Source organism: Vidua chalybeata, chromosome 6 (assembly GCF_026979565.1).
Source record: "Vidua chalybeata isolate OUT-0048 chromosome 6, bVidCha1 merged haplotype, whole genome shotgun sequence".
In the NCBI taxonomy this organism is placed as follows: Eukaryota; Metazoa; Chordata; class Aves; order Passeriformes; family Viduidae; genus Vidua; species Vidua chalybeata.
The window spans coordinates 22862214-22888872 of record NC_071535.1 but is presented as its reverse complement, the minus strand read 5'-3'; the positions used below and the strand labels follow the sequence as shown (position 1 = coordinate 22888872).

The following is a 26659-nucleotide window of genomic DNA, read 5'->3' as shown; positions in this document are numbered from 1 at the left end:
GGGCCGCCGGCAGGAGGCGCCGCGCGGCCGCGGGAGCGGCGGGGCCGGACGGTGCCGGCACCGGTCCCGCCCGGTCACGGCCCGGTGCGGGGCCCGGAGCGGCCGCTCAGCCCCGCGGCCTGGGAGAGCGCCCCGAGCACTGACCATCCTCCGGGCCGGCGGGCAGCTCTCAGAGCGGGCCCACAGCAACAGGCAGGGGGCTGGAGCACCTGTGCTGTGAGAGAAGGCAGCGAGAACTGGCGCTGTTCAGCCGGGAGAACAGGAGGCTCTGGGGGGACCTCAGAGCACCTTTCCAGTACCTAAAGGTCTCTGGGTAAGCTGGAGGGGGACATTTAACCAGGGCTTGTGGTGATAGGACAAGGAGCAACAGTTTTAAACTGAAAGAGGTTTTGGATTGTATATTAAGAGCATTTTAAAATTATGGGAGTGAGGCACTGGAACAGGTTGTCCAGGGAAGTGATGAGTGCCCCATCCCATGGTTCCATCAGATGGTTCTTGTTAAACATGTGAGCCCACTTGGCAACACTGGTGCTTCCTGGCCATTTCACCTGCAGGCCGCTCTGCTTCTGAGGTACCTGAGGTAGCTTAATAACCAGGACCACCAACGGGAATTTCCAGGGTGCCAGCAAGCCTCCTCCAGGACACACCCATCTTCTGTTTTATGAGATCCACATTCAGGTCATAACTCTTGTGCTCCTTCTCACACTCACTAGTAGTTCAGGCCAGAGCTCTCCTCAGAGTGATGATACCATACTTTTCCTGATCCCAGGCAGGTGAGCTGCATTACTTTTCCATTGTTTAGATGCTTGTAACAGCTCTCTGGTGCCCTTCACATGTTACCCCAGTTCCCTCTGCAAAGCCATCCTTTTCTCTTCACTCCTAAGGAAAGGTAGGTACCACTTTGCCCAAAATCACCAGGCCTGGGGCAGTGGGGGATAAACAGGCTGGGAGTCCAGCTACAGTAGTTTGGTGTGAGTGTCCTACACTGCATGCCTGATTCTCTTCTTCTTGCTGGACCTCTAACAAGTGTCAGGCAGTGAGAACTCTGTTTCCCCAGAAGTGTCTTGCCAGCTCCTCTCCCCTCTCTCCTGCAATCAGGTCATCCCAAAGAGGCTGAGCAGGCCATCATGCTCCCAAAGCTTCATTGTGGCCCTCTTCCTTTCCTCCTCATCCTCTCCCAACCCAGTGCCCCCATTCCCTTGTAGGCAAGGTATGTGTGCAGTCCTGGGGACAGTGCATCCAGCCCCTCCCTCCCTTGGCTTGCAGCAGAGGATGCTTGGGGGTCATTACTTTGCAGTTTTCATAGTATTGTTCTCACATTGTCTATGAAAAATTGCGTCCTCTGCCCTTCTTGTCAGCAGCTGAGGGCGACTCCCTAACTCTGTGGTAAGTGGTATTAACTAAGCTTTGCCAGTGACCTGTCTCTCTTGTTTCATTTTGAGCCAAGGGCAACAGGTATTCATTTGTCTTTGTCCTTATTGGTTCTTCTACTCAACTTGCTGGAAAACAAGCCCCAGAAATCCCCAGCCTTGATATTTACCAAGAGTCATGGAAACTGCTTTGATTACCATGGGTGCCAGACTCTGCTGAGCATTACTGGCACCATCATGGCCCATGGCTGGGCACAGGACAGGAGCCAGGGAGAACTGTGCTGCAAGGATGCTCACAGAAAAATGAGAAAAAACAGCTGCTGCTTCCCTGAGCCTGGAAGCATCACCTGGCTCCCCGTGGCTTTGCACACCTTTTGCTTATTTGTGATCACTGGTTGCTGGAAATTGAAATTGGCGGGGGAGTGGGGGAGACATAATCAAAGAGAATGAGTCCATGTGCATCCCGTGCTTGTGAGAAGGCATCATGCTCCTGCTGGGCTCAGGAAACTGCTCTGTGGGCAGAACTGGGTGGGTCACTTGTCCCTGGTTAGGTGCATGAGTCTCCCCACACCATGCAGCTCGTGGGGTGGTCTCCCAGGTGGCTGATGGAGGCAGGCAGGGCAGCTGCTGTCAGAGGTGTAGCCAGCCCCATGGGCAGGGAGCTTGCTGTCAGCAGCTCTGTCAGCAACACTTCCCATATGAGGAAAAGATCCTTCCCTGCAGCCAGGAGGTCTTGCTGGTCAGAGCCACCAGGAAGGGCTGGCACTCATGACATAATGGCTGGAGTTTGCCTTTTCTCTGCATCTGAATCCCCAGGAGCAGAAGCCTTGGGAGCACCTATCAGCTCAGGCTGACTCCTCCACTGCATCTCCACAGTTGTAATTCCAGGCACAGCCAGTGCCTGTCATGCTTCCCCAAGCCTCAGCACCCGTGACAGCCTCAGTGGTTCTGCCTGCATGCAGCTGGGTGTCCTGCCCAGCACAGATATTTCAGCTCCTCACCACACACTTGGGGAGAAGGTGGTGAAGGAACTGATGTTGAGGCTGGCAGGGAGTCACAGATCAGCTCACAAAGGCCAGGCATTGCAGCCCGTGCATCACCTGGGGCTGAGTTTAGGCTGAAGATGCAGCGTGTGGCTGTGGGATGAGATAGCTTAATGATGCTGAGCCTTTGTTTTTGTCTGTCAGGGTCAGCAAGAAGTTATTCCCAATTAGCTAAGGTGATGGGCTCATTTGGTGGTGAAAAACCCTCCTCCAGATGCCTTGCTGTAAAAAGTAGGTTTTCTTTGGTTTGGTTTTTTTAAGTGGAGTAACCAACTCAAGTAGACTTCAGCCCAGGGACATATTTGGTAGAGCAGGCAGTGGTATGACTGCCTGGGCTGAAAATTTCTTTGTGAGCAAAGCCTACTCAGGGGGCAGGCAGTCAGCCCAGTTGTACTAGGATGGCCTTAATGCTGATTAAGAACATCTGCCAAGAGGTTTATTGAACTTCAGCCACTTCCAAGAAGGAAGGAAGGAAAGACTTTTTTCTCTCCAGTCCTGTGTCCTGCTGTGCTTGCGCAGAGTTCAAGTGGAGTGCCATGGGGATTGGAGAAAGGTTAGGCCATGAGGAGAAGGAAAAGCTTTTGCTGCTCAAGGCAGGAGGTGGGTCACTTGTGGGTAAGACTGACAGCTCTGCATCCCTGTCTAGTTCAAGGGACTCTGCTAGACAAAAAGGCCCTGTGTTAGCAAAGTGATGGACTTCTCCAGTCCTGGCTCCCAGCATTGTGACCTGGAGCTCCTAGGAAATACCAGCATGAAGCTACTTCCAGAAGCCCATGTGGGTTTCAGCAAAAGCAGAGTTTGGGTCTGCTTGACAAAGGGGTTTCACTGCAGCCTGTCATGTCTCAGATGAAGCTTCAGGAACAGGATCGTTTGCCAGTAACCACTACCTTGTACTGATGTTATCTAGTTTCTGCAGAATGAACTTGCTGAGTTGTCATCTGTGACACCGTCAGGGGAAGTCCTGACTCCTGACACTGCAGTTCCTGCCTCTGCTTTGCCATGGCCCCAATTCCAGCAGCATCATCTGGGCTGGCTGGATTTGCTAGATACCTGCTTGTGCCGAAATGTCATGGGGTTGTCAGAAAGAACTGGGCAGCAAGGCTGTGCTGCAGGCCTGTGGGCTCCCAAATCAAATGGAGCCACTAGCAGGCTAACATGTAGCTTCTGGCTGAGGATAAAATGGCTACTGACAGCTCATCTCAAGGTGGTGCTGAACGCTTGGTGACCAGACAAGCAGCAAGAGGGGGTTTGCACTAGAGTTAATGTGTGTGTATTGGCAAGTGCCTCTCAGTACGTGGGCTACTGACTTCTGTGACAGAGGCAAACTCTGTGGGTGCCAAACAGAGGCACTGCTGCATTTTGCAGGTGTTTGCCAAGTGAGACATCCCTTTTCTTCTGTGCAGACCTTCCCTGGAGGCAGTGACCTGATTCACTCTCTAGCTCCAGACAGCAGGTAATGGATGAGTGGCTAAGGTAGTCACGTTCTGGTGCATGCTGGCACTGCCGTATGACCAGGCAGCATGATGGCACCCCATGCAGCCCATGTAACAGGCTGGCAAAGCCAGACTCATTGGTCCAAACAAACCCCCTCAGCTGCAGGTGCAAGGTGTTCTCCGTGTCTGCAAAGTGGATGTAGGCACCTGTTCCGCTGTCTGTCGAAAACCTGCAGGTTGCTGGATCGCGTGCACAAGTTTTAGGAGCAATGCAAGCAGTCAGTGTACCCTGCGAGACATGGAGCCTCATTCAGGCAGGGCTTTGGAGCAGCACATTTCTTCATCTGACAGCAACCATCTGCTGTGGCTGTAAGGTCCCACGCTGCCTGGCAGCTGAGTTCACATGCTGGGGTAGCAGCAGCTCTGCATTTCTCCCAGCCATGCTCTGGAGTGTGCCCAAGTGCCAGTTGGCACCTGGGTAGTTTAGATGCGAGTGTCAAAGGGTTCAAGGCTGTGCTCCAAATTCAAGATAGAGCTACCTGGTGGGTCCCTTTCACTGTGCAGCAGAGGAGAAAGGAGGAAGGCTGCATGAGGAATGGGATGAAGAACAGTACATCCATCCTTTATAACTGTAATGCCATGGTAGATGGGGGGAAGCTTCCCTGGGCTCCTGTGTTTGCTTCTGTCTTTCCTGCTGTGAAATCAGTAGACATCCAAAGATGGGTGCTGACCTAAATTAGGGCTGGAGGAAAATTTCCCTATGCAGGGACTAAAAGTCCCACCCCACTAGTTTGGAGTGGAAACTAGTGAAATGCTGCATGATAGAGATGTGCAGAGCAATTCCTGGCTTAGAGATAAGTCTGTTCCTCTGCTCACCCCCTCACAAGATGTTCAAAGAAATGGAAAGACAACTCATTTCACACTGATAAACTGACATACTTCTCACAGAGCCAGCAAACTGGTTTCTGCAGGTGGACAAGATGCCCTGCTGGCCAACAGTTTCAGATGGCTCACAAAGGATCAGGTATTGATATGAAAAACATAGATACCCAAAAGTGAAGTAAAAAATGTTGGCTTAAATAAGATAAAAGATGGCATGATTCTTGGACATCTACTTTGGGGTTCAGGTCAAGAATGGTGGCGAGGAGTTTTTATTTTCCTGTCCCTTCTTTGAAACCAATTTTGGCATTATTCATGACACCAGGAGGACCAAGTCTTCAAATCAAGGCCTTGCACTATCACTGCTGGCATGGCTTAGGGTGTAGCACAGCTCCCTCGTCCCACCTCCGAAGCACCATGAAGGATGAGGTGCCATGGGAGGCTGCAGATCACCAGTGTCTGGGCACTGGTGTTGGCAGCCACATACAAAGCTGTAGGGAAGGTAGCCATGTCCTGGGAGGCTGATTACAGAGCACCTCTCTTGCCAGGGTTCCAAAATGCAAGGGTGGAAAGCACAGGATTGGTGATCATCTGAAACTGCTCCCTCTCCCTCCCTCCATCTATTGCTCTGAGCCCTCTGGGGAAACTTGTGGGACGTTACAAGCCCTCTGAAATACCAGCACTAAGCAAGTCTTCCCTCGGTGTTTGACCATGGGCCTTCTTCCTTGTGTTTCTCTCAAAAAGGCATTGAGGAACCTTGGCTGGGGGCTCTGGGGAATGGACCAGGTTTGGGTCAGGGGCTCAGCCCTGCTGCTGCCTGCCTCAGCAACCTGCTCTGGGACTCTGGGTTGTCTCCCAGAGAGCTGGCAGCAGGCGAGAGCTGTGTGTGCCAGGGTGTGACAGCACATCACAATGAACTCTCTGGCCAATGGGGCTGATACCCCTTTGTGTATTTTGGTAACTCTGCTGGTGTGGTTCTGCCATTCAGCGCTACTTGCACAGGCACCAAGTGTACCTTCTGCACAGCTCCTCTGTCCCCTCCTGCACAGCCCCTCTGCCCCATGCTGCCTGTCCTCCCCCACGCTGCCTCTGACGTGTTGGGCTCCAGCACTGCTTATGCACGCACCACACATGCCTGGGCACAAGCTCACTGCATGTGAGCCTGTCAGCTCTGCTGCTTGTGCTGAACACCTCCTCCAAGAATGCTGCTTTAGCTGAAGGATTTGGGAAGCTCTTGTTCGTACCAAATGGGGTAGAGAGAAGGGAAACCCAGTGTACACCCCCTCCGTAATCCAAAAGTGAAGCAGATCCCATTGGGCTGAAAGTACAGTACTAGCATGAATATTGTTCACAGCCATCTCCTGCTGAGGTAGGTGTCTCAGAGTCTGTCTGCAAGAACATGCCCTAAATAAGCTGTACTCAATCCTTGGGAGTTTTGAACATCTTTTGTGGTGATGGGTGGTGTTGAAGGACATTTTCCTCTGAATGGAGTCATGAAGCAGCAATGTCATACACTCAAGAGTCATATATTAATTTAAGAAACACTATTCACCCCCATGCCATGGATCATGGCTTCAACCAAAGCCCTGTAAACATCAAATCCTCCATCAGGCATTGTTCATCCCTGGGAGTACAATATTTGCTACTTGGTTGCTGCAGTTGGATTCACTGCAGCAGTAGCAGAGTCCCAAGGTTGAGTCCTGTTGCCACTGTGGCTGGGCTGAACAGCTACATGTGCATCTCCTGCTCCTGCTCCTGGAAGTGCACACACTGGGAAGCACAAAGGAAGCTGGGCCCATGGCCCCTTGCCATCACCAGTAAGTCTACCCCTGGGTGGATCAGCCCTTCTGGTTAAACGGGTCACTGCCCTTCCTCTTTGGGCCTTCCCCATCATCACCGAACGAGACTGCCACCGAGATGAGTCAAACCGTCAGACAACATCTGCACCCTCCACACAGCACGTCCATGCGCTTGGATAGTTCAGCTGGTGGGCTCAGCCCAGTTTCTTTGCTCAGCGGAAGCAAAGAAACCCTGGTTGACTGGGGGGCGTCTGGTAGCTGAACCTTTTCAGTGTCCCAAGCGCAGCTGGGTGATCTGGTTCATTTTTGACTGATCCCAGAAGGTAGACAAGGCCTATGAAGACAGCAGTGAGAGGAAGTTTGGCCTTGAATGGATGGTACTCTACCAGGGTTTGAGATCTGCTGACCTGGAGACTCTTGTAAGTGTACATGTAAGAGTACTTGCTTATGAGCTGCTAAGTCCTTGCCAGGAACAGATTAGAGGTTGCTCAACTAAATACACAACCAGTTGATCTGTAAAGGACAGGAGAAGGAGAATGTGGTTCATCCAGTCAAAATAGCCTGGGGTGAACTCTAAAATAATGGGTGTCTTGAGACTGAAACTCCCCTTTGTGCAGGAGGTCTGACCTTGCCAACCTCTTGTCAACACTTCAGCTCTGGCCAAGCTTGCTCTTCCTCTCCAGTGGGGTCAGATGGACCCATCTACCTGGAGCTTGGTGTCCATATCTGGAAAGCTAGCACATTTGGCATTTTCTTTCTACAGTTTCCTTCTTTTAAAATATGGACAAAAAGAAATGCATTACTAATGACAGTCAAAAAATCCCACACAAAAAAGGCAAAGCCAAGTACCAAAGACCTAGAAATTGCCAGAAATGGGTTTGCCTGGGCAGCCTAGCTTCAGCTGTCTTGTGCATATGATCACTTCCTGCATTTTGCCTTGGATTGCCACCTCTTCAGCACCCAGGCTGGACCTTGGCTGGAGGGAGCAATAAGCTGGACAGCTAGGCTGCCTCCTTTTTTAGCAGGCCTGGGAAAGTCCTATCAAGTTGGTGAAGCAAGAGACTGCAGAAAGAAAGGTGGTTCTCCTGGGCAGACAGCTGATGCCTCCCTGGAGAGCTCGGTCTGTGTCTACCCCTGCCTTGAAGTTACTCTGTGAGTTGGTGAGCCACATAAGCAAGAGCTTTCACAGGAGCAGCCACGTCTTCCTCATTTCCCAAGCTGCTTTACAGAAGTGCTAAAGATTTGCAGATACAGCCACAGACATCAGGATATGGTGTTTGACTAAACTAAGTGTTGTATAGTGCCAAAACCATAAAAAAATTTAGATACTAGTTGGTTCAAAATGTGTATCCAAAATGAATGAGTACTTATGACCTAAATCTCCTTTGTCTCTTATTTTGCACCTGTTAAATAGGTATAACTCCATCCCCTCATCATCAGCTCTGGATCTGAAAAGGTGCCTGAGAAAACAGCTTCATTAGTAACCCTGAAGCACTCACTCAGTGCTGAAGTGCCAAGCATTAGAGAGAGTCCGTGAAGAAAAGGAAAAGCAGGATGTTGGAGCACGCTGACTGCAGGACAAGATTAAGGTAACGTGGCCATCCCAGGGAATAAACTCTAGTGGATCATGCAGCTACAGAGCACAGCATGTTACACAGCATGAGGGCATAAATGAAGTGTGCTTTAGGGATTTAAGTATGGGATTTCCATAATTTTGAGTGCTTGACTTACAGCCCTTGTCATTTATCAGGCATTCTGGGTGTAAAGTACCTGTTTCTTGTACTTTGGCTGGTTGCACCCAGTAGGGACTGAAAGTGTTGGTGTTTGCTCTCTGCCAAGTGGGATGAATTTGGTGGGACTATGCTTCAGCTCTCCTGGCACAACCTCACTCTCAGACTCAGCTCAGTAAAGATGAAATAGCCCTGGTGACTGAGACTGGGGAAGCTGCACACGTTGCAGATAGGACAACAGGTGCTGGCAGAGTGGGACATGGCAGAAGCATCTGGTAGAGAGCAGGGACTTTGTTCAACATGGCCATTCTCAGCACTGATTTCTGCAAAAGTCTTCAAACTCATGTGAGGAATTATAAACAAGTCATTGCAATTGTCCAAATATTGTAAGAAATTATTTGCATAAAATGCTACATGTGAAGCAGAAACAACCTCGGTGGTTTACAGGAGGCTGAAGCTGGTAACTGCTCTAGGCTGGATTTTTAAATAGCACTGTGCACTGAATAGCTGTGCAAACGATATGAGTGAGGTGGATGGGCTGAGATGCTGGTCTGAATGTTGCTGTCATAAGCCTGCTGCAGGCAAGAGCTCTGGAGCAGCAGATTTACAAGGAAACTCCAGCACCCACCTGTGCTGAGGAAGCTGGTTGCACAGGTGGGACATAGGGAAAGAGGATTTGAAGCAAAGCTGGTTGAAAAATACCACATGTGCTCTCTTAGTTCTGAGGAACCCATCCTTGTATCACTTTTTTTTTTTTCTTTTTTTTTTCTTTTTTTTTTCTTTTTCCTTACTTAAACCCTGGGAACATAACTCATAACATAATCTATCCCACAGAGGCAGGATTCAGCTTGGATTTCTTTTGAGAGAGGTTTCTTCCCAGCCACTTCATATAAAGGGGCTTGATTAACTTTCCTGAATTGCCCATCCCATGGTCTTCCTAACCTCATCTTGCTTTGAATATCAGACCTCCTCCTTTCCTGCTGCAGTTGGAGCCTGTTGCTTCTTACCCTGCTTTGGCTGTACAGAAACCAGCTGGCCACCCTTTCTATTACAACATATGAAAGACTGTTCCTTCCTCACCACCCACTTCCCACCCCCAAGACTTCTCTTTTCTAGGCTAAATGGGCACAACTTCACTCCTTTCTCTTAGGGCAATATTTCTGTGTGTTTATCCTTTGTATTATTTTCTTCCAGACTACTCCACTTCTTGGCCTAGGACTCTGAAAGGGTCCTGCATGGGCAGCACAAGGCAGTCGTCTCCTCTGCCTTGCCCCAGAACTCCAAGTCAATACCTGACCCCTTTGCTGCTGGCAAAGCTTCAGTTTTCAGTGCTCTGCAACCCCTGGATTTTTGCCTGCTAATCTGCTATTCTGCCCCATCAGTTGTTCCCCAGTTCTTCTACCTACAGCTTGGTTCGCTTGACATTTGCATTTTGTTCTTGCTGAACTGCATCTTGCTGCTTTCAAACCATTTCTCTGCAGTTGAGATCACACTGAGCCCAGGCTTCCGAGTTCCTGCAGCCACTCTGTCCTGGGAGAACAAGACTCCCTTCAGCATTGCCTGCTGTAATTTACAAGGGACAAGTACAAGGTTGGTCCTGTCCTTCCCCTAAAAATCTCTGGAACCATCCTTTCTCCATCAAGCTGCTGGTATGGCAGTAGCCTAACACTGGTGAGTTTTTCTGGTGCCACTGACAGTGATTTCATGGCGCCTGTGATTAAGATCAAAGAAAACTAAATGATCCCAGGGAGAAAGTGAGGGAATGTTATTCACAGTGTAGATTTAGTCACCTAGGTCAAGCAAAGAGATTAGGAGACTGACTCCTGAAGCTCCCCCTCATAGAAGGGGGAGCCTGGGCAGGGGCAGCAGGAAATCAGCTCCCCATGTTTTGCCTGCAGCAGGTGCCCAGGTCAGTTCCCACAAAGCTGTGAGCAAATGCTGGTGGAGCCATACTGTTGGTTTCTGCTGCTCTGGGTAGGGGGATCACATCTCTGACCAGAAAAATGGCAGAGGGCTCTCACTGTCTGTGAGGAGACAACATGGGTCCAGTCCAGCCCAGCCCAGAGAAGCATTGTGAAGGCTCTGCCCATCTTCCCACCAGGAGACACTTGTCTCACTTACAGGTGCTTATTTGTTCATAAGTGGCAGGAATTCATCATGGCCAGTTCAAGAGAAAAGGGTATGTTGGGACAAGGCAAGGAAAGGGATGCTCTCTTATTCCTGCTCAGAAAGACCAAGTGTCCAAACCCTCTCCCATGCTGTTGCTCTCTCCTGAGGTATCTTCATCAGCTGTTCATAAGAGCCCAGCTCTAGGCAAATCAAGGTGCACTCAAAACCTTCCTCCTGTGGATCAAAGAACAGCCTTTGCCATGGCCACATTCTGGACAGTTTTGCACTGACTGTCCTAGCTCCTGCCAGGACACTCAGCTTCCCTCACTACCTTCTGCCAACAGCCCTACCACCTTCCCAACTGCCTCCCAGACGCTGGCCCTGCTAGCTACAAAAGGAAGGAGTTCAGATAATTTGTCAAATAATGGAATGGAACAAAGATATTTTTCTCTGAGGAAGGAGCTCCCTCCATCCAGCAGCCTGCAGAGCAGGACAGGCCAGGCAGTCTCTGAGACCTGCTCCCCAGCAGAGGAGTGTGGTTTCCTCGGGAGAGTGGGAATCCAGCAGTGTGCTTCCTGGAAAGGAAGTGCTGCACAGGGTTGCAGAGTTCAGAGGAAGTGTAGTGATACAGCGAGCTAATGGATCCTTCAAGGGTTGTTCTGCTAGCCAGTGCCTTGGGAGGCCTGAACTCAACACCTCTTACCTCACTGATCCCTTTGGCTACTCCATTTCTGAAGCCAGATGCACCAAAGAGCCCTGTGTGCTACAAGGGGGCTGCGATTCCAGGAAAGTGGGCCCCTCAGTGTGGGTCATGCCAAGCAAACCTTTGGAGCCATGTTAAAAAGTGTGGTGGATCCTAGCATTTCCATACAGCACACCAGGAGGAAAAATACACTCAATGCTGTGAAATGTTCAGATAAAAGGGCTAAGAGTAGAACACCAGTGCCACAGGCTGTTTCTAAAAAGGGAAATGGGACAAATGGAGTAGTTTCACTACTGGAGCTAAGTCAGGAGATTTCCCTGAGCCGTGCAGCCTGCAGCCAGCCCCACACAGTTTCTGATTTTGGCCATGTTTGCTCCTGTGTTGGCTCCATGAGTGACAAGGATGGGAAGAAATGCTACCAGTGCCCATGCAAGTCTGCACTGTTTTCCAAGCACATGCTTCTCTCCAAGTGTGTTTTCTGTGCTGCAATACAGAAATTATTTCCAATACTCTTTCCCAAATGATGACTACATCTCAAGTGCCCTTACTTATGTCCTGCTGCTGAGACTTGCTAGCTGTTCCTGCCTGAGGCAGGAGAAACTCAACCAAAAGACCCACAGACAACATAAACCAGTAAGTTGGGAACTGGGAATTGCTGTTTTCCACAGGAGTGGATTACTATGGATGGGTTCATGCGTGTTTCAAGATCTGCTCCTTATTGCACATGCAAGAACTTAGCAGCTCCAAAGTCATGTGCTTCTGTCTGTGGATGAGAGCCTGTTGGCATGTGGCCCTGGCTCACCCTGCTGGATCTGGTGACATGAGCAGATCAGAAAGCAAATGGTCCCTACTTTGGCACTTCCTACTCCTGCACTGTCACCTCCAGAGCCACTAGCATGGGGTACTCTGAGGGTACCCCTGAAGCGCTGCTGTCCTAGGGACTGACTGCACATCTTTAGTCTTCTGAGGTTCGTACTAAGGATAGAAGTAGTCCCAGAGAGCACAGACTGGGAGACAAAGAAGGGGATCCAAAGCAGCTTCTCCTTGCTGCTGTCTGCATGGGCTGATCCATAAATTCTTATATTTACAGCATTTGCCAGGGCTGCTATTCCCTTATGGCCAGTGGTGACATACTAATGAATGTTTTAAAGTGCTAAGTAGCTTTGCTTTATAGAAAATACTAGTCCTACCCAGCCCAGTCCAAATGTTCTATGATCCTGAGCCTTTCTTCTTAAATGGGACTGGTGCTACATCGTGCCCACGTGAACCACCTGCACAAGCAGTGTTTATGTGGCAGCTGCTGAGGGTACCTGTCCCCTCCCCGGGACCCACGTCAGTCGTGTCGGGGGTGGCAGGAGGGGGTGGGTGGGTTGTGGGGAGATGTGTGGCTGCTTGGGAATTTCCTCAGCTGTGCTGGGGTGACTGAGGTCGCCTGGGGCTGAACTGACCTCCTGCCTGCATGGGGTTAGCATGGGACAGTACCCCTGGAATTTCTGGGGCTCCCAGTGTCACCTCCTCCGCACAGCCCTCCTTTGAGGGTCCAAGTTTCACAGCCAGAGCTGGGGCTTTTCTTCCTTTCCATCTCTGCTGTTTGTCTCAGAGAAAACCCATCGCGTTGTTTTTCAAGTGCCTGAAGGTGTTTTTCGGGGGTTTTTCAGGCTATTTTGAAGCTCATTTTTCCCAGATGTGCTTTTTTTTCTTCTTCTTTTTTTTAATTGGTTTTTAATTTTTTTTTCTTCTGTAACTTTACTTCTTTGCCTTAAAGTTTCCGGCCACGTGACTTTCAGCTTACATCCTGAGGTTCTGAGAAACCACAGGAGGCTGAGACCTAAAGGGAAGGTGCAGAGGCTCTGAGAGGAGAGGCAGCGAAAGTGTTGGACTGCTGGGCAGGAGGACAGAGAGCTTCTGGGACGGGTAAGAGTAGGAAGCCAAGGGCCACATCAGAGGTGACAGAGGAGGGCAGAGGAGAGGCAGAGAAGCAAGACAGAAAGCAGGCACACCAAGAGCACAAAGGAAGCTGAAGAGACCCTGGGAGCCAGAAGCAGCAGCTATGCCCCACAGCTCTGACAGCAGTGATTCCAGCAGCTTCAGCCAGTCTCCCCCTCCCAGCAAGCAGGTAAAGCAGGGGCCCTTCCCCAGCTCTCCCCAGCTATTTCAGGGTGGGCCACGGGTGGGCAGGAAGTAGGGTGGCATCCACTGTCTGTGCTTTCACAGTGCAATATGGCAGAGCTTTCTAAGAATGGCTTTGGGGAGAGAGATGCTGGGCTCAGCCAAGGGCCCTGGCAGAAGCTCCAGCCACTAAGCTGGGTATGGGCAGAGAGGGATGACCTGTTTCCCTGAGGCTATACCAGGGGCAGCTGGGGGCCCAGGACCCCCAGGCATGGTGGACCCTGTGATACATGCCAGGCAGGCAGGAAGTTTTGCTGTGATTTGGTGCTCTGGTGAGGAGTCTGAGCAGGCACCTCCTGGCCGTGGACCACAGCGGCTCAGGGGCAACCTGCCTGCTTCCTGCTTCTGTGGACAGCACTCGGGACCCAGAAAAGCCCTGCTGCTTTGGATCTGCTTTCTTTACTGTTCAGCCTCAGCAGTTTTTCATGTCAGTGATGCTTCACAGAGGGATTTTGTTTTGTTGCATGGCATACCTTAATGGTAGGTCTTTTCCTGGCAGATACAGACACGAGTCTGAGGTATTCTCACTGCCTTTTCTGGCTAAACTTTATTTTATCTGTCATTTGCCATTTCTCTAGGGCTGGCAACAAGAGCAAGTGCCTGAGACTTTGCTTAGAAATCTTGAGGTTCATCAGGGTAGACGGTTTTTGGCTTCCAAACAAGGATGGGAATGCATCCTGGCTTGCATCCTGGTAGAGATAAAGCACTAGGTTTTCCAAAGGATAGGGACTGGACTTGATGCAGGATATGGGAGCCGCTATATCTGAGACATTTTCAGGGTATTGAAGGCAAGGATAAAACGGTTAAGTTCACAGAAAAATATCTTGGGTTTGGGGGAGGGGGGAGAGGATGTGGACAGATAAATGGGCTGGGAAGATAACTTTTGTGGCTGAGTTTTGTAGTCTTGTGGAGAAGTGGTGATGTGAATGTTAAGGAGTCCACAAGAGGGGCAGTGCAAAATGAAAATAGAAGATGAAAGTCTGTGTGACAGTTTCAACTGTCAGAAGGCAGCAGAAGGACCAGATCTCGGCACAGAATGGCTGGTGCATGAAGCTCATGACCTGAAGCCTGGAGACCTCTGTTCTCCCCTGTCTAAGGAGCTTGGGAGTGTTGCAGTCAGCACTGCAGGCATTGCTAAGGGATTCCAGAAAAGAGCAAGGACAGAGATAAGAGAGGTGGAGCAGATAAGATCTGTGTTAAAAACAAAAGCTCTGAGTCTGTCTAGTTAAACAAAGCAGGGGTCATATTGTGTTGTGAGGGTTTGCAACAAATAAAGCCTGAGACAGAAGGGTGATGGAGAAGGGAGGGACCTACAGGGGTGAAAAGAGAAAAACAGGTGCTGAATATCTGGAAAAATGGTATATCCAAGGAGTTGGAATGTCTGCAGTGCCATTGCCCTGCAGAGAGACGGGAAAGGAAATGGTTTTCTGTAGAAGAATTCAAATTATCTTTTTTTCCAGAGGGAGGTCCTTACTCTGGTCCATCAAACTATATCCCAGGCCAGTGTGTTGGTGAAGAGAGAGTGGTCATTTTCCAGCTGTGCTGGGATCCCCAAGGATGTCAGATGTGCCCCTCCTGGCAACAGGGGTACTAAAGGCATCACACATTCCCTGGGCTACAGCTTTATACTGGCGTTGAGGGTGTGTCCTGTGCTTCAGCAATGTTATCTGCTGTGTCCCTTTCCCAACTACTGCCCTGCAGGAGAAGGGTGAGGAAGAGAATTACCCAGTCATTTCCATGCCTTGTTTCCCTAGGACTCTTCTGATGACATGAGGAAAGTCCAAAGGAGGGAGAAGAATCGCATTGCTGCCCAGAAGAGCCGCCTGAGGCAGACCCAGAAAGCAGACACACTGCACTTGGTGAGCACTCCCACCCTTTCTCATCCCTGGTGCTGAGGACTCATAGGAGACAACTGTGCTTTCCCCCTGGGACTCAGAGCAGAGATGCTCAGTGGAGGCAGAACAGGAGAAGTGAGGCCAGGGCAGGATGTAGGACTCAGCACTTGCAGTGAGAGCACACAGCCCAGGATGACTGCCACTGAAGCGTTTAGTTTTGCAGCTAGTTTTGAATCCATCTTTATCTCTCAGTCTTGCATTAGTGATTTCCTTTCCCAGCCTCTTCTGACTGAGCTCTTTGAAAGCATAGTCACACCTGGCTTGGCTCTCCCCAGGTTTGAGATTCATGCTACCACTTATACAGAGGTGCAACAGCATACAAAGATATTTTTCTGTGCCACTGTGGGCACCCCCAACAGCTCTTCCCAGTGTGAAGAATTAGATATCTGCCTTTCAGGAGGGATGATCACTTCTGGCTGTGTGTGTTTGGGAAGGTGTATGTAGTCAGTGTTGGAGTATAAGGGCTGGGATGCTCTGCATTTTGCACATTGGTAAGTGTGTCCCATGTATTTTGGGCCACTGGTGGGAAGGATGAAGAACATGCAGCTTGCAGGGGCAGAAACCATCTTTATCCCTGTGCTGGGCTTGGCTGTCTTTTGAAAAGTGGTAGTTGAGCTCATGTTCGAAAAAACATCCTTTGATTTAGCAGTCTCCATATTCCCATTATTAGAAATAATTCTTGAGAATCTAGTTCTGAACCTTCCTCCTTACATAGTGCCCTTAGTCCATGGTTGGTGCTAAGTTTAGGGCAGAGACTTCACTCCTTTCTCAGTAGCTGATGAACCTTCTAGAGCTGACATGGCTTTAGGCTGATTGCATGACATCAGCCAGCAGCAATGGCTCTGGGCAGCTGTATCTGAGAGAGGTGAGAAACTGCCCTTTCCTTGGGGTCAGTGCTCTCTCTACAGTAATCCTAGAGGTAGGTATGGGCTCTGAGCTTCCCCCAGGAAAATTCTGCCTAGCTGTGCACCAAGGAGGATTGGGCTGCTTTTGTTAGAGCAGATAACAAATCACTTGCTTATGAGATTACTACTGCTCAGCTAGCATTGATAGCATACAGTCCTTGCCTTCCCATTGGGATGGGGCAGTGGGGCTAAGTCCAGTTTGAATCCCGACAGGTAGATGAAAAAATGCAGGGAGGCAAGTTGATGATGGATGGTAAATTTCTGCTAGTTATTTTTTCAATTCCAGTGGACAGTGACCCCCTGATGCTTCTGGGTTCATTCCCTGAGCACTCTTTGCCTTTGGTTGATGCTGCATTAGGGACTTTGTTTCTCTGATGTGGTTCTTCACAGAAAAGCATGGCTCCTTTTGAGCTATGGTGGTATGAAAGGAGCCACCAGCTCCGTCTGCCCCAGGGTTTTCTAGCTTGTGTTTTGAGGGGAATGAGTCATAAGAAAGCTGGAACTCCTGGCCCCTGGGTGATTCCCATCAGTTCCTGAGCTCAACAACAGTAATGATTTCCAAACCATTTGGTCATGCCTGAGAGATGCTGTTTGCTATGTGAGCTTCTGCTGTGACAGCAGCTGTAATTGCTGGGTGCATTTCAACCTGTGCACAGACTGGGCACCCTCTGGAATCAGCATGGCAGTGGAGGGGCAAGCAAAAGTTTTGCTTTGCCAAGGTGGTGGTGCAGCTTTCCAGAGCCTCCAAGTGCTGGGTCTTGCTTTAGCACTCTCAGCTGAGTTTCCAATCCTCTGGTCCTGCCCAGGCTGCTGGCTCCATGGTCAGTTGATGCCTGCAATGCTTCAGCCTGGAGCTGGCTGCACTTCAGCAGAAGCAGAGGTATCAAAGGCTTTCATGCTCTCAGTATTGTTGAGACAAGGCTGAGCATCATTATTAACCCCTTTGTTGTTATTCTCATTCATACCAGTATTAATTCAGTTTTTCTGAGGCCTTAGTTTCTCTTTTCTTCTGACTCAAGCGTCTCCCCTTCCTCCCCATCGAGCCGCTGCTTTCCTCGGCTGCTAGCAGGAAGCAGTGAGTCTCTTCTTTCCAGGGCCATGACAGGTTTCCTGTGGCAGGTGGTTTTCTGGTTAAAGACGGCGGTTATTCAACGTGCTCTCCCCCGGGGGCTGGGCTGCCCGGGAAGCGCCCGGAGATGTGTGTGTGCATGAGAGGGAGCGAGAAAGCCTGGGCGGGAGCAAGCCACAGTCAGTTCTCGTAAGCCGGGGCTGGGGAGCGTGGCTGGGGCTGCCGGCATCGCACCCACACCCGGCCTGGCCAGCTGGGGGAGGAGGGTTTGCCCAGGCGTGGCTCTGTGATGAATTTACCAGAAATATGTAGTTCTGGAAATTCTGTGGGGTAGAGAGGTGAAGGACCACAGCCTTCATGTCCCTAGCTCATCCCTGTGGGTCCCATGCTGAGGAAGCCCCTGTGGTTTTGTCTCCTCAGGAGAGTGAAGACTTGGAGAGACAGAATGCTGCCCTGCGCCGGGAGATCAAGCAGCTGACAGAGGAAATGAAGCACTTCACCTCGATGCTGAGCTCCCATGAACCGCTCTGCTCCATCCTGACATCCCCTCCACCGCCTCCAGAAGTGCTTTATGCCACACACTCGTTTCACCAACCCCACATTAGCTCCCCACGCTTCCAGCACTGAGCCAGCCAGCAGGAGAGCAGCCTGCCAGCTCCACTGACAACAAGAAGTAACTTTGTGGGGCTTGCTTTCCCATCCAAGGGAAAGAACTGGACAGACGGACATTCCTTCTTAAAGTATGTATTCTGAGTGATTTGCCTAAGACTTGCTCCCAATGCAGAAATGGCAGAGCCACCATGAGGCATCTTTGGACAGTTTCCAGCTTGGATTCTGGGAGGAAGAGGCAGACACAAAAGGGCACCAACCCCCTTCTCTGGTCCTTGTCTGGGGAGACTCACAGGAGTGTGCAGTACTGGCAGCCTCCATAAGAGCAGCTGGCCATGGCATGCAACAGCCAGACCTCCAGGAAGAGGAAAGGGAGCAGGGGTGGAGGGGAAGATTGGGGACCACAGAGTGTCAGGGCAAAACTGGTTTATTTTTGTAAAATAAAGATTGAAAATGCTTAACTCTTTGTTTCCAAAATAGGATTTGAGTCACTCCTAAGGCCTGGCATGATACAGTGAAGACACAGGCAGCAGGATGGGAGAACTTGGAGCCCAGAAAACAGCCCTGCATGCACAGGAGTCTAATCCAGGGCCAGCAACCAAAGCCCCACTTTTAGAAGGAGGGCCTATGCTGTAGGCTGGGCAGACTGAGGAGCAGTGGTTTGTGGGGTGATGAGGTCCCAGGGGAGGATGGGTCCCTCTTTGCTGCAGGGCTCTACCTGGCTAAAGAGTGTGACATGCCATGTGGTGGCTGTGCCTCCACATGCTCCCTTGCATGAGTGGAGGTGCACTGCCATGTTGTGTCAGCTCCCGGGTCTTGGTGTGCTGGTGGAGCCTTCAGTTTGGCCAGCAGCACAGCTGGGAAGGAGCATCATGGCATGGAGGGTGTTTTCCTGGAGTGCACAGGAGAAGCAGGACCTAGCAGGACTCTTGCTCCAAGGTACCCTGCTAAGGCATGTAGCTGCAGCCTACATTCTTTCCCCTTGCCCATCAGTCACAGCTCCACAAAAGGCTGCTGCACTATCTCATGCATTGAAACAGATGAAACCTGGAAGGTCACAGAGCAGATTAGTACTTCTGACTCTGATTTATTGGAAACACAAGCCAGTCCATACAGGCGGTCTCTGCACCTTACCCCACAGCAGGCAGCAGCCCACTTATCAGCCCCACTCTGTACACAAGGCTGAAGCCCACCTGCCAGTGGTTCTGTTGCCAACAGTGGCTCAGGACTGCTGCCATCTTCAAGGAGCATCAGCTGCAATCTTTTCAGCATAAAGTACCACAAGCAGTGCTGCTGACATAGGCTTTTAAATGAGGGAAACAGACCAAATTTGTAGATATCCTTCCTGCAGGCACAGAGAAGCAGGCTATTTCCAGATAGGTTTTGGCCCATCATCATAGATAGCCCTCAAGAGTGACTGGGTAAAGTCTATAATGTGCCGTGCTGTGCACATTTTCTCTCTCTGGTTTGCACTAGCAAGATGATAACCAAATACTGTCTTGTCTTAGCAAGGTGTCCTCATGATAGGTGCAGGTAGCACTGTGATTTCTCCTGCCATGATCTGCTCAGAGGTTGGTGAGCCTCCTGCCTCCAGTTTCTGTGCCAGCATGGGGAGTACTGTGGTCAGAGATGCCTGGTGTCAGTCAGCACATTGGCCTGGGTGCCACCACCCTACAAAGGCAGTGCTGAGGCAATGGGTGATCGCACTGGCCCTCTCTGTCTGTGTAGCTCTGGAATGAAGGATGAGCACATTTAGGGAAGGACATAGGGAGTGATGATGGTTATTCCAGCCAGGGAGCTGGGTTTCTGCATATATGACATGCAGAATACATCTACAGGAACAACTTCATTGTGTCTTACACCACCCCTCTCTGCTGGATCTCCAATAGGCTTCACTCTAACCATTACTTCAACAAACAGAGCTGCTGATTCCTTGCACAGGCTATGCTTTGAGCCAGTCAGGCTACATAGGCTCTTCCCAAGGTGCTTTTCTCTGGAATTTGTCTCTTAAAGCCTGAGAGAGACAACTGACTCCAGTTCTTAGATGAGCTTGTCTTTGCAGGCTCTACTGCTGCTCCTTGAGCTTCTGGTGGATTTTCTCCCAGATTTTTCATTTTTGCTGTTCCTTAGGGTTCTGGTGTTCCCATGCTACCTGGTTTACAGTCAGAGAAAAAAGCTACTGCTACCTTGACTGGGATTTGCTGTGGATGGCACTGCAGGCTCATGCTCTTCACTGGAGGATGCAACAGAGTCCCACCAAAGCTTGCAGTGTTGCACACAGTGAGAGATCTCCATCCTTGCTGCGACCTTTGTATTTTCTCCTGGCTATAAAATGCTAAGCTTTGTTTTAGCTGCTAGATGGAGAAGGTCCTACTGTGATGTATATGTGACCTATGCCCACACAGATATGGAGCCAATATTTCTGCTGCAAAGCTGCTGAAGTCTAGATCCTTCAGGCTGGGTGGGGTTCTGTGTAATGCCTGCAGAATTGCTAGACCCAGTCACTGGTAACATCTCAGACATTACTGCAACTCAGAACGAAAACAAGCAGCCAGTGGTGAGACTGGGAGATGGGTTTGCAACAACATCCTCTCCAAAACCTAAACAATATTCTTGGCATCATCCGTCAATGTGTCCTCCCTCTGCGAGGCTGACTGTGAGCCTAAAGGCCTCCTACCTGCTTTGTGTTCAGCCATTCTGGGCAAACCAAGTCATTCTGGTGTTTGCTGGTCCTAGGAGACACATCTTCCAATCTGACCTGGCTTTGTCCCAGTCTTGCCCGCAAAAACCTGATCACAGAACATGATCTGCATGGTTCAAGCCGGTTTTGACCTCTGCTTTCTTCTGTAATTGTGAGGTGTAGGAGGAGGGGTTGGGGAAGGCAGTCTCTCTGAGTTATAAAGAATGGCTCTCCTGGGAGAATATCCTTATCAGCCAAGCAGCAAGGGACAACATATCCTTTCTGCCCTTTTAAAAGGAAGTGTAGGGAAAAATATCTTTTCCTAAGGATATTTCCAGAGCTGCACAAACTGCCTGCTTCAGCTGTGTGAGGCGATTCCTTCACTTCTGTACTGGTGCTGTCTCTTGCTTCTTTTTCCCAGGCTCCCGGCCTCTCCTCAAGGCTCCTCACACATCTACTTTTCATTTCTGAGTAGCGACCTGCCTGTCCTCTGGTGTGGCCCTCACTGCTGTCCGCAAATGAACTGCAAATGAGTCTAAACGAGGAGCAAGGTGCAGGGAGGTGGCCAGGGCAATCACTGCCGATTGCTTTCGATTGTCTGCTCCTCCCAGCAACGCAATTCCTGTAATTTTCATTTCCTTGGCATCTGGCATTTCTCAAGTGTTGTGTGTGTTATCTGGCCATGCCCAGCCTTCAGGAGCACTGAGTTGCTGGCTGCTCTAAGGGAAGGGAATGCTTCTGGGCACACAACTGGATAAACCGGGTGATGTCCGGGCCTGTGGAAGCCTGTCCCTGCCCCAGTAGAATGTCAGCGCCTTTCTGCTGTGCTACAGAGCTCCTCACTGAAAACCTCTCTCAAAGCAGTACATAAGGGAGGGCTCACAGGAGGCTGAGAGACTTTTCCAGCCAGGGAAGGCCGGACAGGGGAGCCAGCTCCGCCCTGCAAGCACAGCCTGCCGAACACTGCGCGTGTGCTGGCCTCTGCTGGGCGAAGGCTGAGCGCTCCCAGCCCGCACCTGCGCTCCTCTTGCCAGAGCCGCTTTGGCAAGGGACAGACTAAGCAGCTCTGTTGCCCATTTCGCTGTGGCTCCGAAGTATTTATGCACTTGTTTCACAAATCCCATCTCAGAATTCACTTCTGTTAGAGCTGCCGCTCTGCATCAGCAAGAGGACAACCTCCTGCATGCTGAACCAAAGCAGCAGCCCACAGAAGAGAGACCTCTCTGCTTCCTGCAATGGTCATAGTGTACAAAGCAGCACTAGTCATACAAAAACGCTGCCTGGATGCTAATACTTCAGCACACAGACATCAAAGAAGATCAGGAATCACTGCTGAGAGGAAAAGTATTTTTATAAATCACAAGCTGTCAAGAAGAGAAAAACCAAAGCATGGCATGAAATGACAAGAGTTTCTCTGAGTGAATAGCCCTGTGCTCACTTTCTCTGTGTTCTGCTGTGTTTTTGCCACCTTATTGATTGTTGATCTGAAGGAGATTGGAGCAGTGAGGCAGTTACATGTATCCATGAAGTTTTTCAAGGTTACTCAAAAACCCTACCCAACTAAATGTTAGGGAGCATATATTCATTGCTTGCCAGGGCAGGGCTACAATCAGTGTGTTAGGGTTAGAACATCAGACTATAATTTTTTTCAGCAGACATCAGCTCCTGAGAGTTCTCCTGTCTTAGAAAAATCCACACAGCGACAACACGCCTTCCCCCCAACTCTTGTACAAGTTCTGTGCTTTTTGCTAAGACAAATCAACTTTTCTGCCTTCACAACAGCAGTGGTTTGGTTTTATTGCTGCAGTGTGAGTGGGAGGAAGAAGAGGGACATGCCTGAGTTCAGCAGTGAAGCTATGCACATTTCCAGCACTCTTTCGTTATTAATTAATGTCAGCTGCAAGCAGTAGAAGATTAAAATCTTTTTCTCATGTCATTGCCATGAACTGGTATGACCCACTGAGATGGAGGCTGGAGGATGCTGAGTATGAAGGGCTTATACACTTCAAGCTTTGGTATTTGGGGTTAATCTGTGACCCCGATCTGGACTGGGTGTGAAAATCTAGACTATGGCTGAGTTTTGAGACTAACTCGATCTTTTTTCACTTCTTTTATTCTGAGCTGAACAAAGAGATCTTCATATCTCATGTGCATGCCTGGTGCACAGCAGAGGAGTGAGGTGTGTTTGCTCCAATAACAGAGCTCATGCACAGCTTTCCTCATAGCTGTCTATATCTCCACAGCTTTTCATAAGCAAAGGTTGAGAGCTGGGCTTAGATACTCAAGCAACACAGCAGGCTAACCACAGCTACACAGTTTTTAGATTAGAGCCAGTTCTCATCCGGCCTGATCAGAGGATGGGGCAGAGTAAGTTGGTATGTTTGCAGAAGGCCATGCAGAGGTAGCATAAGCACCCTGTGTCTGGAGGGGTGTGCACTAACCAGAAACTGGCACCTTTGAGGTATCTTGTGCCCAAGTGCTCTTCCATCCTGTGCACTCCTTCTACATCTTCTTCTTGCTGCAAGGAGGCAGCTGTGAATATTAGCACTTCAGCCATGCCCTCCCATCTATTCTTCACAGTTCAGACTTACATGATTCACCCACACAAACATCACATCTGAACTGGATTTCAGATGTGCCCCTCCTGGACAGGGTTGAATTAAAGCCTTTGCTCTGTTAAAGCCAGGCTTTGAACAGGGAGATTGGATTTACAAAGTGATAAATCCAAGCTGCTCTTGGGCAAGTCCTTGCAGCCCAGGCTGGAAGGTATCAAACTGGAAAAAAATCCTGCCCCTGGCAGGGCCACACAAATCACCATAACTCTTTGTGGCCCTGTAAAATAGACACAGATGATGCATCCTCACCAAAGCTCCCAGAGAGTGAGAGCTACACATGAAATATGCTGAAGGGGAGCAAAAACATTATTTCCCTTCCCTGAGTTGTACCTTTGAAAGGCATAAAGCTTTGGACAGTACAGGTTTGGTGCTCAAAGTTAGCCCCTGCACAACTTTGGTTGTTCTGAGGACTGCAGTATTCTTTAGATGAGATTTTAGACTGTGCAACTAAGCCATGGTGTTTTGTGTAGAGGAAGATAATTTTTGCAAAATTCGGAGTGCTGCAGAGGTTGCCTGCTGCACTGTTATGAATGGAGTTGTCCATCACTGATCATGTATCCAGATCTTCACACTGAAAATGTAACAGGAAAGATTCTTAGGGGTTTAGGGTATCAAAATAATTGTGTATCCATACTACAGTAATAAACGAATCCATTGCCTGTATAAGCTCTTGGGATGCAGAAAGCTCTGGGTGCCAGCAGAGGGCTTGCAGGGTTCCCTGATCCATCGGGGAATACCACTGGTTTTGTCCAGAGCCACAGCCCTGCCAGCCCATGCTTCACTGCATGTCTCCAGCTCAGCACTGCATCCAGGTGTGACCCTGAAATGAGTGGCTCTGCCAGCTATTCGAATCTTGTCAACTGCCTAACCTCCAAAGAACTTCACTAAAGCAGTTTAGGTGCTGAACCCAAAATGAAACCTTCTCCCTCCACTAACAAAGATCTTGCAATCTTTCCTGCAATGTCTGTTGTGAAAAGCTGTGTGGGATATCTACTGATAGTTCTTCTAGACCTAAATGCTATCATTCAAAATGTGATAGAGCCACCTAAGAAGTAAGCTAGCTAGGATTAGTAAGTGCAATGATGAAATTTAAAGGCACAAATAACAAGGCTGACAGTTTGAAAGCAAGGGACATCCTGTGATCCTTTGAGGTTAGATACTTCCCATTTAAAGAGAACCTAAAGAACTGCATGGATGTAAGATCCAGTAGATCCTTGAGTACTTGCTTTTCCTTAGCAGTTTTCTTCTTTTGTTCACCTACTCCTTGGATGTCTGAACCAGTGTGGAGAGAAAAGACACCAAGGAATTATACTTTCCAGAATAATTTTCTACAATACCTTTTGTACACCCTCCAAGCCAATTTTCCTCACCCATTCATATTGCCTTGCTTGTCATTGAGGCCTGTTGCCATCTGGATTATCACTGCTGTCACCATCCCTAGCATTTATATTTATTGGGTAGACTTTGAGAAGAGCAAAATTGTTGCAAGGCTTTACATAACATAAAGGAACTGTGTGTATTAATTGGTCATAAAAGCAGCATGTATTCCAAAATTGTCAGTGTTGGATTTCTTGAGATCAGTAGGGAAGAAGATTACAGAAGTTAGTTTCTACCTGATGGCCTGTACTCTTAACACTTAATTTGGGTCCTGCTTCTTCCTCTGATTTAGTGCATTCCAATCTTCACAGATAGTTTTGGCTCTAGGATCCTATAAGCTTTTTAGCACTTCTGTTAATCTCCATGTAAAGGAGATTTCCCTCTAGCTTTAAAATCCACTTCAAGGGGTTGTCCTGAAATATAAATAATTTTTCATGGCTAAGAAATTTTTATATAAATATGCTGTGATGAGGGAAATCCAAAAGCAGCTGCTCTGTTGCTTCAAGAAGGGAAAGAGGCATGTGAGTAGAAACAGATGCAGCAATAGAGGAGGAAATGCAAAGCACAGGGGTTTTATTTTAGTATTTTATAATTAGAAATTGGCAAATTATATAAAGGGGTGATTGAGTAGTTCACAGAGTTAGCAACAAAACAGCCCTGAAATCCAAGGACAGGAGTTCAAGGAAGTGTGGGCCTATAGGTATGAAAAACCCTTGTCTGACTTGGCTTTGAGGAGCCAGTGCTGCTTCTCTACCTTGGCTCATGTTCACTTGACAAGCTGCAGTCACCAGTGGCTGGGCACTGCTTTCATGCATCTGATTTCAGCTGGTATTTTCAGCAGAGTCTGTGTTTTAGTCATTCTTGACTTACCATTTGACTTTTCTTACAGGACTAAGACATAGGAGCAAATGGCTCCTTGCTTGGCAGGCTTTGACTTCCTACAGATCTTAGATTGATGCTGAGTAAACCCCAGGATTTTTGAAAGAAATTTAGAAGCTGAAGGTGGGATAAAAACAAAACTCAAGATGACAGACTGTTTTTGATCCCAGTTTGGAGTAGAACTGGCAGGAGGCAAAGAACCCAACGTGTGTCTCAGTCATGTCCCATATATCTGAACATTTGTCTATTGTGTGTGTGTTCTTTTTTAAGTAATGTATTACGAAATTTAACTGTTCTCTGTGTCTTCCTGGTGTGTGACAGTATCTTCTCAATTCCTAATTTGTTTTCTTGATACTTTTTCTGCTTGTTCTTTTTCTAAAAACCACATTCAGTCACTGATACCTTCCTCTTTGCTGTCCAGAGACCTTATGACAACAGTCTGCCATACACTACCTAATTCCATTATCCTGCATTTATCTGAGTTTACAAATTAAAGATGCCATGGACTGTGATAATACTTTCAGTCACAGACAGCTAAAGCTATAGTCCTAAAGTAATTTCAACCTTAATACAACATGTAGATGACATATTTAAGTTAGGCTTGACTAACTCAATAATGTCTTAACCGTCTGCAAATTTTATTCCTTACAGTGCTAAAGGGATAATAAGAGTTGCCTGTGCATTTCTTTTCTTGACTTTGTTTTTCAACTGCTCTTTGATCAATGATAGTGATTACCTCTGTGTAACTTTGATTTCTGTATAATATTGTGGAGAATTTTATAAAGATATTTTCAAATCTAATCAGCCTAGAAGTTAATCTTCTGTACTATCTCACTATTTTATTGTTAGAATTCTCAGACTAAGCAGTTGTTGAACCATAATAGTCCTATTCCTGCTCCATTTCACCTCTGTCCCACCTGCACCGCTATCACTCATTGCATTCCTAACAACATTTTGATTACAAATTTGTTACACCAAATTCCTCTGTTCGTTCTGTTATCTAAGTGCAGAGCTTCGAGTTAACTTTGGTTGCCTAATTTAATAATAAATGGGACTGAAAACCTCTTTTTTGGCTTTTGCTTCTGAATTTGCCTCTTATTTATTATGTAAAACGGCTACATTATGCCTATGTTGTACTACTGTGAGAAGCATCCCCGTTGAGGCTGGAGGTTCATTGGCAAAGCTGTGGGCTGCAGAGTAGCCCTTACTTTAAGCAGAGTACATAGGGAAGACTGCACTGGCTCCGCTTGTCTCCAGCTCTGCTTCTGGCCTCTGCAGGTGACAAGAAACAAGCTCTGTGAGGACACACAGCAATAACTACTTAAAGTGACATTTGTGCTCCTTGGAATAATTTGTGCAAAGCTTTTTCGTTTTGGGGTTTTGTTTGTTTGTTTT

At 48.7% G+C, this 26659-nt stretch overlaps 1 protein-coding gene across 2 annotated transcripts; it reads left to right on the top strand.

Annotated features, from left to right (window-relative positions):
* Nucleotides 1-230: 230 nt before the first annotated feature.
* Nucleotides 231-18130, top strand: BATF (basic leucine zipper ATF-like transcription factor). Of its 2 annotated transcripts, none has more exons than XM_053946533.1 (5): nucleotides 231-313; nucleotides 7939-8113; nucleotides 12832-13182; nucleotides 14990-15094; nucleotides 17525-18130. In XM_053946533.1, the coding sequence occupies exons 3-5, from the start codon at nucleotides 13117-13119 to the stop codon at nucleotides 17729-17731; spliced, it is 378 nt and encodes a 125-aa protein (XP_053802508.1). In that variant the 5' UTR covers nucleotides 231-313; nucleotides 7939-8113; nucleotides 12832-13116; the 3' UTR covers nucleotides 17732-18130. The 2 variants fall into 2 exon arrangements, with proteins under 2 accessions (XP_053802508.1, XP_053802507.1); XM_053946532.1 differs by lacking the exon at nucleotides 231-313 and adding an exon at nucleotides 5689-6943.
* The last annotated feature ends 8529 nt before the right edge of the window (nucleotides 18131-26659 follow it).

What these genes read in the sequence shown, in the direction of transcription:
- BATF (XM_053946533.1), top strand. Translation starts at nt 13,117, where the DNA reads ATGCCCCACAGCTCTGACAGCAGTGATTCCAGCAGCTTCAGCCAGTCT. An exon ending in CTCCCCCTCCCAGCAAGCAG is followed by an intron (nt 13,183 to 14,989) that starts GTAAAGCAGGGG and finishes TTGTTTCCCTAG; the next exon opens with GACTCTTCTGATGACATGAG. An exon ending in AAGCAGACACACTGCACTTG is followed by an intron (nt 15,095 to 17,524) that starts GTGAGCACTCCC and finishes TTGTCTCCTCAG; the next exon opens with GAGAGTGAAGACTTGGAGAG.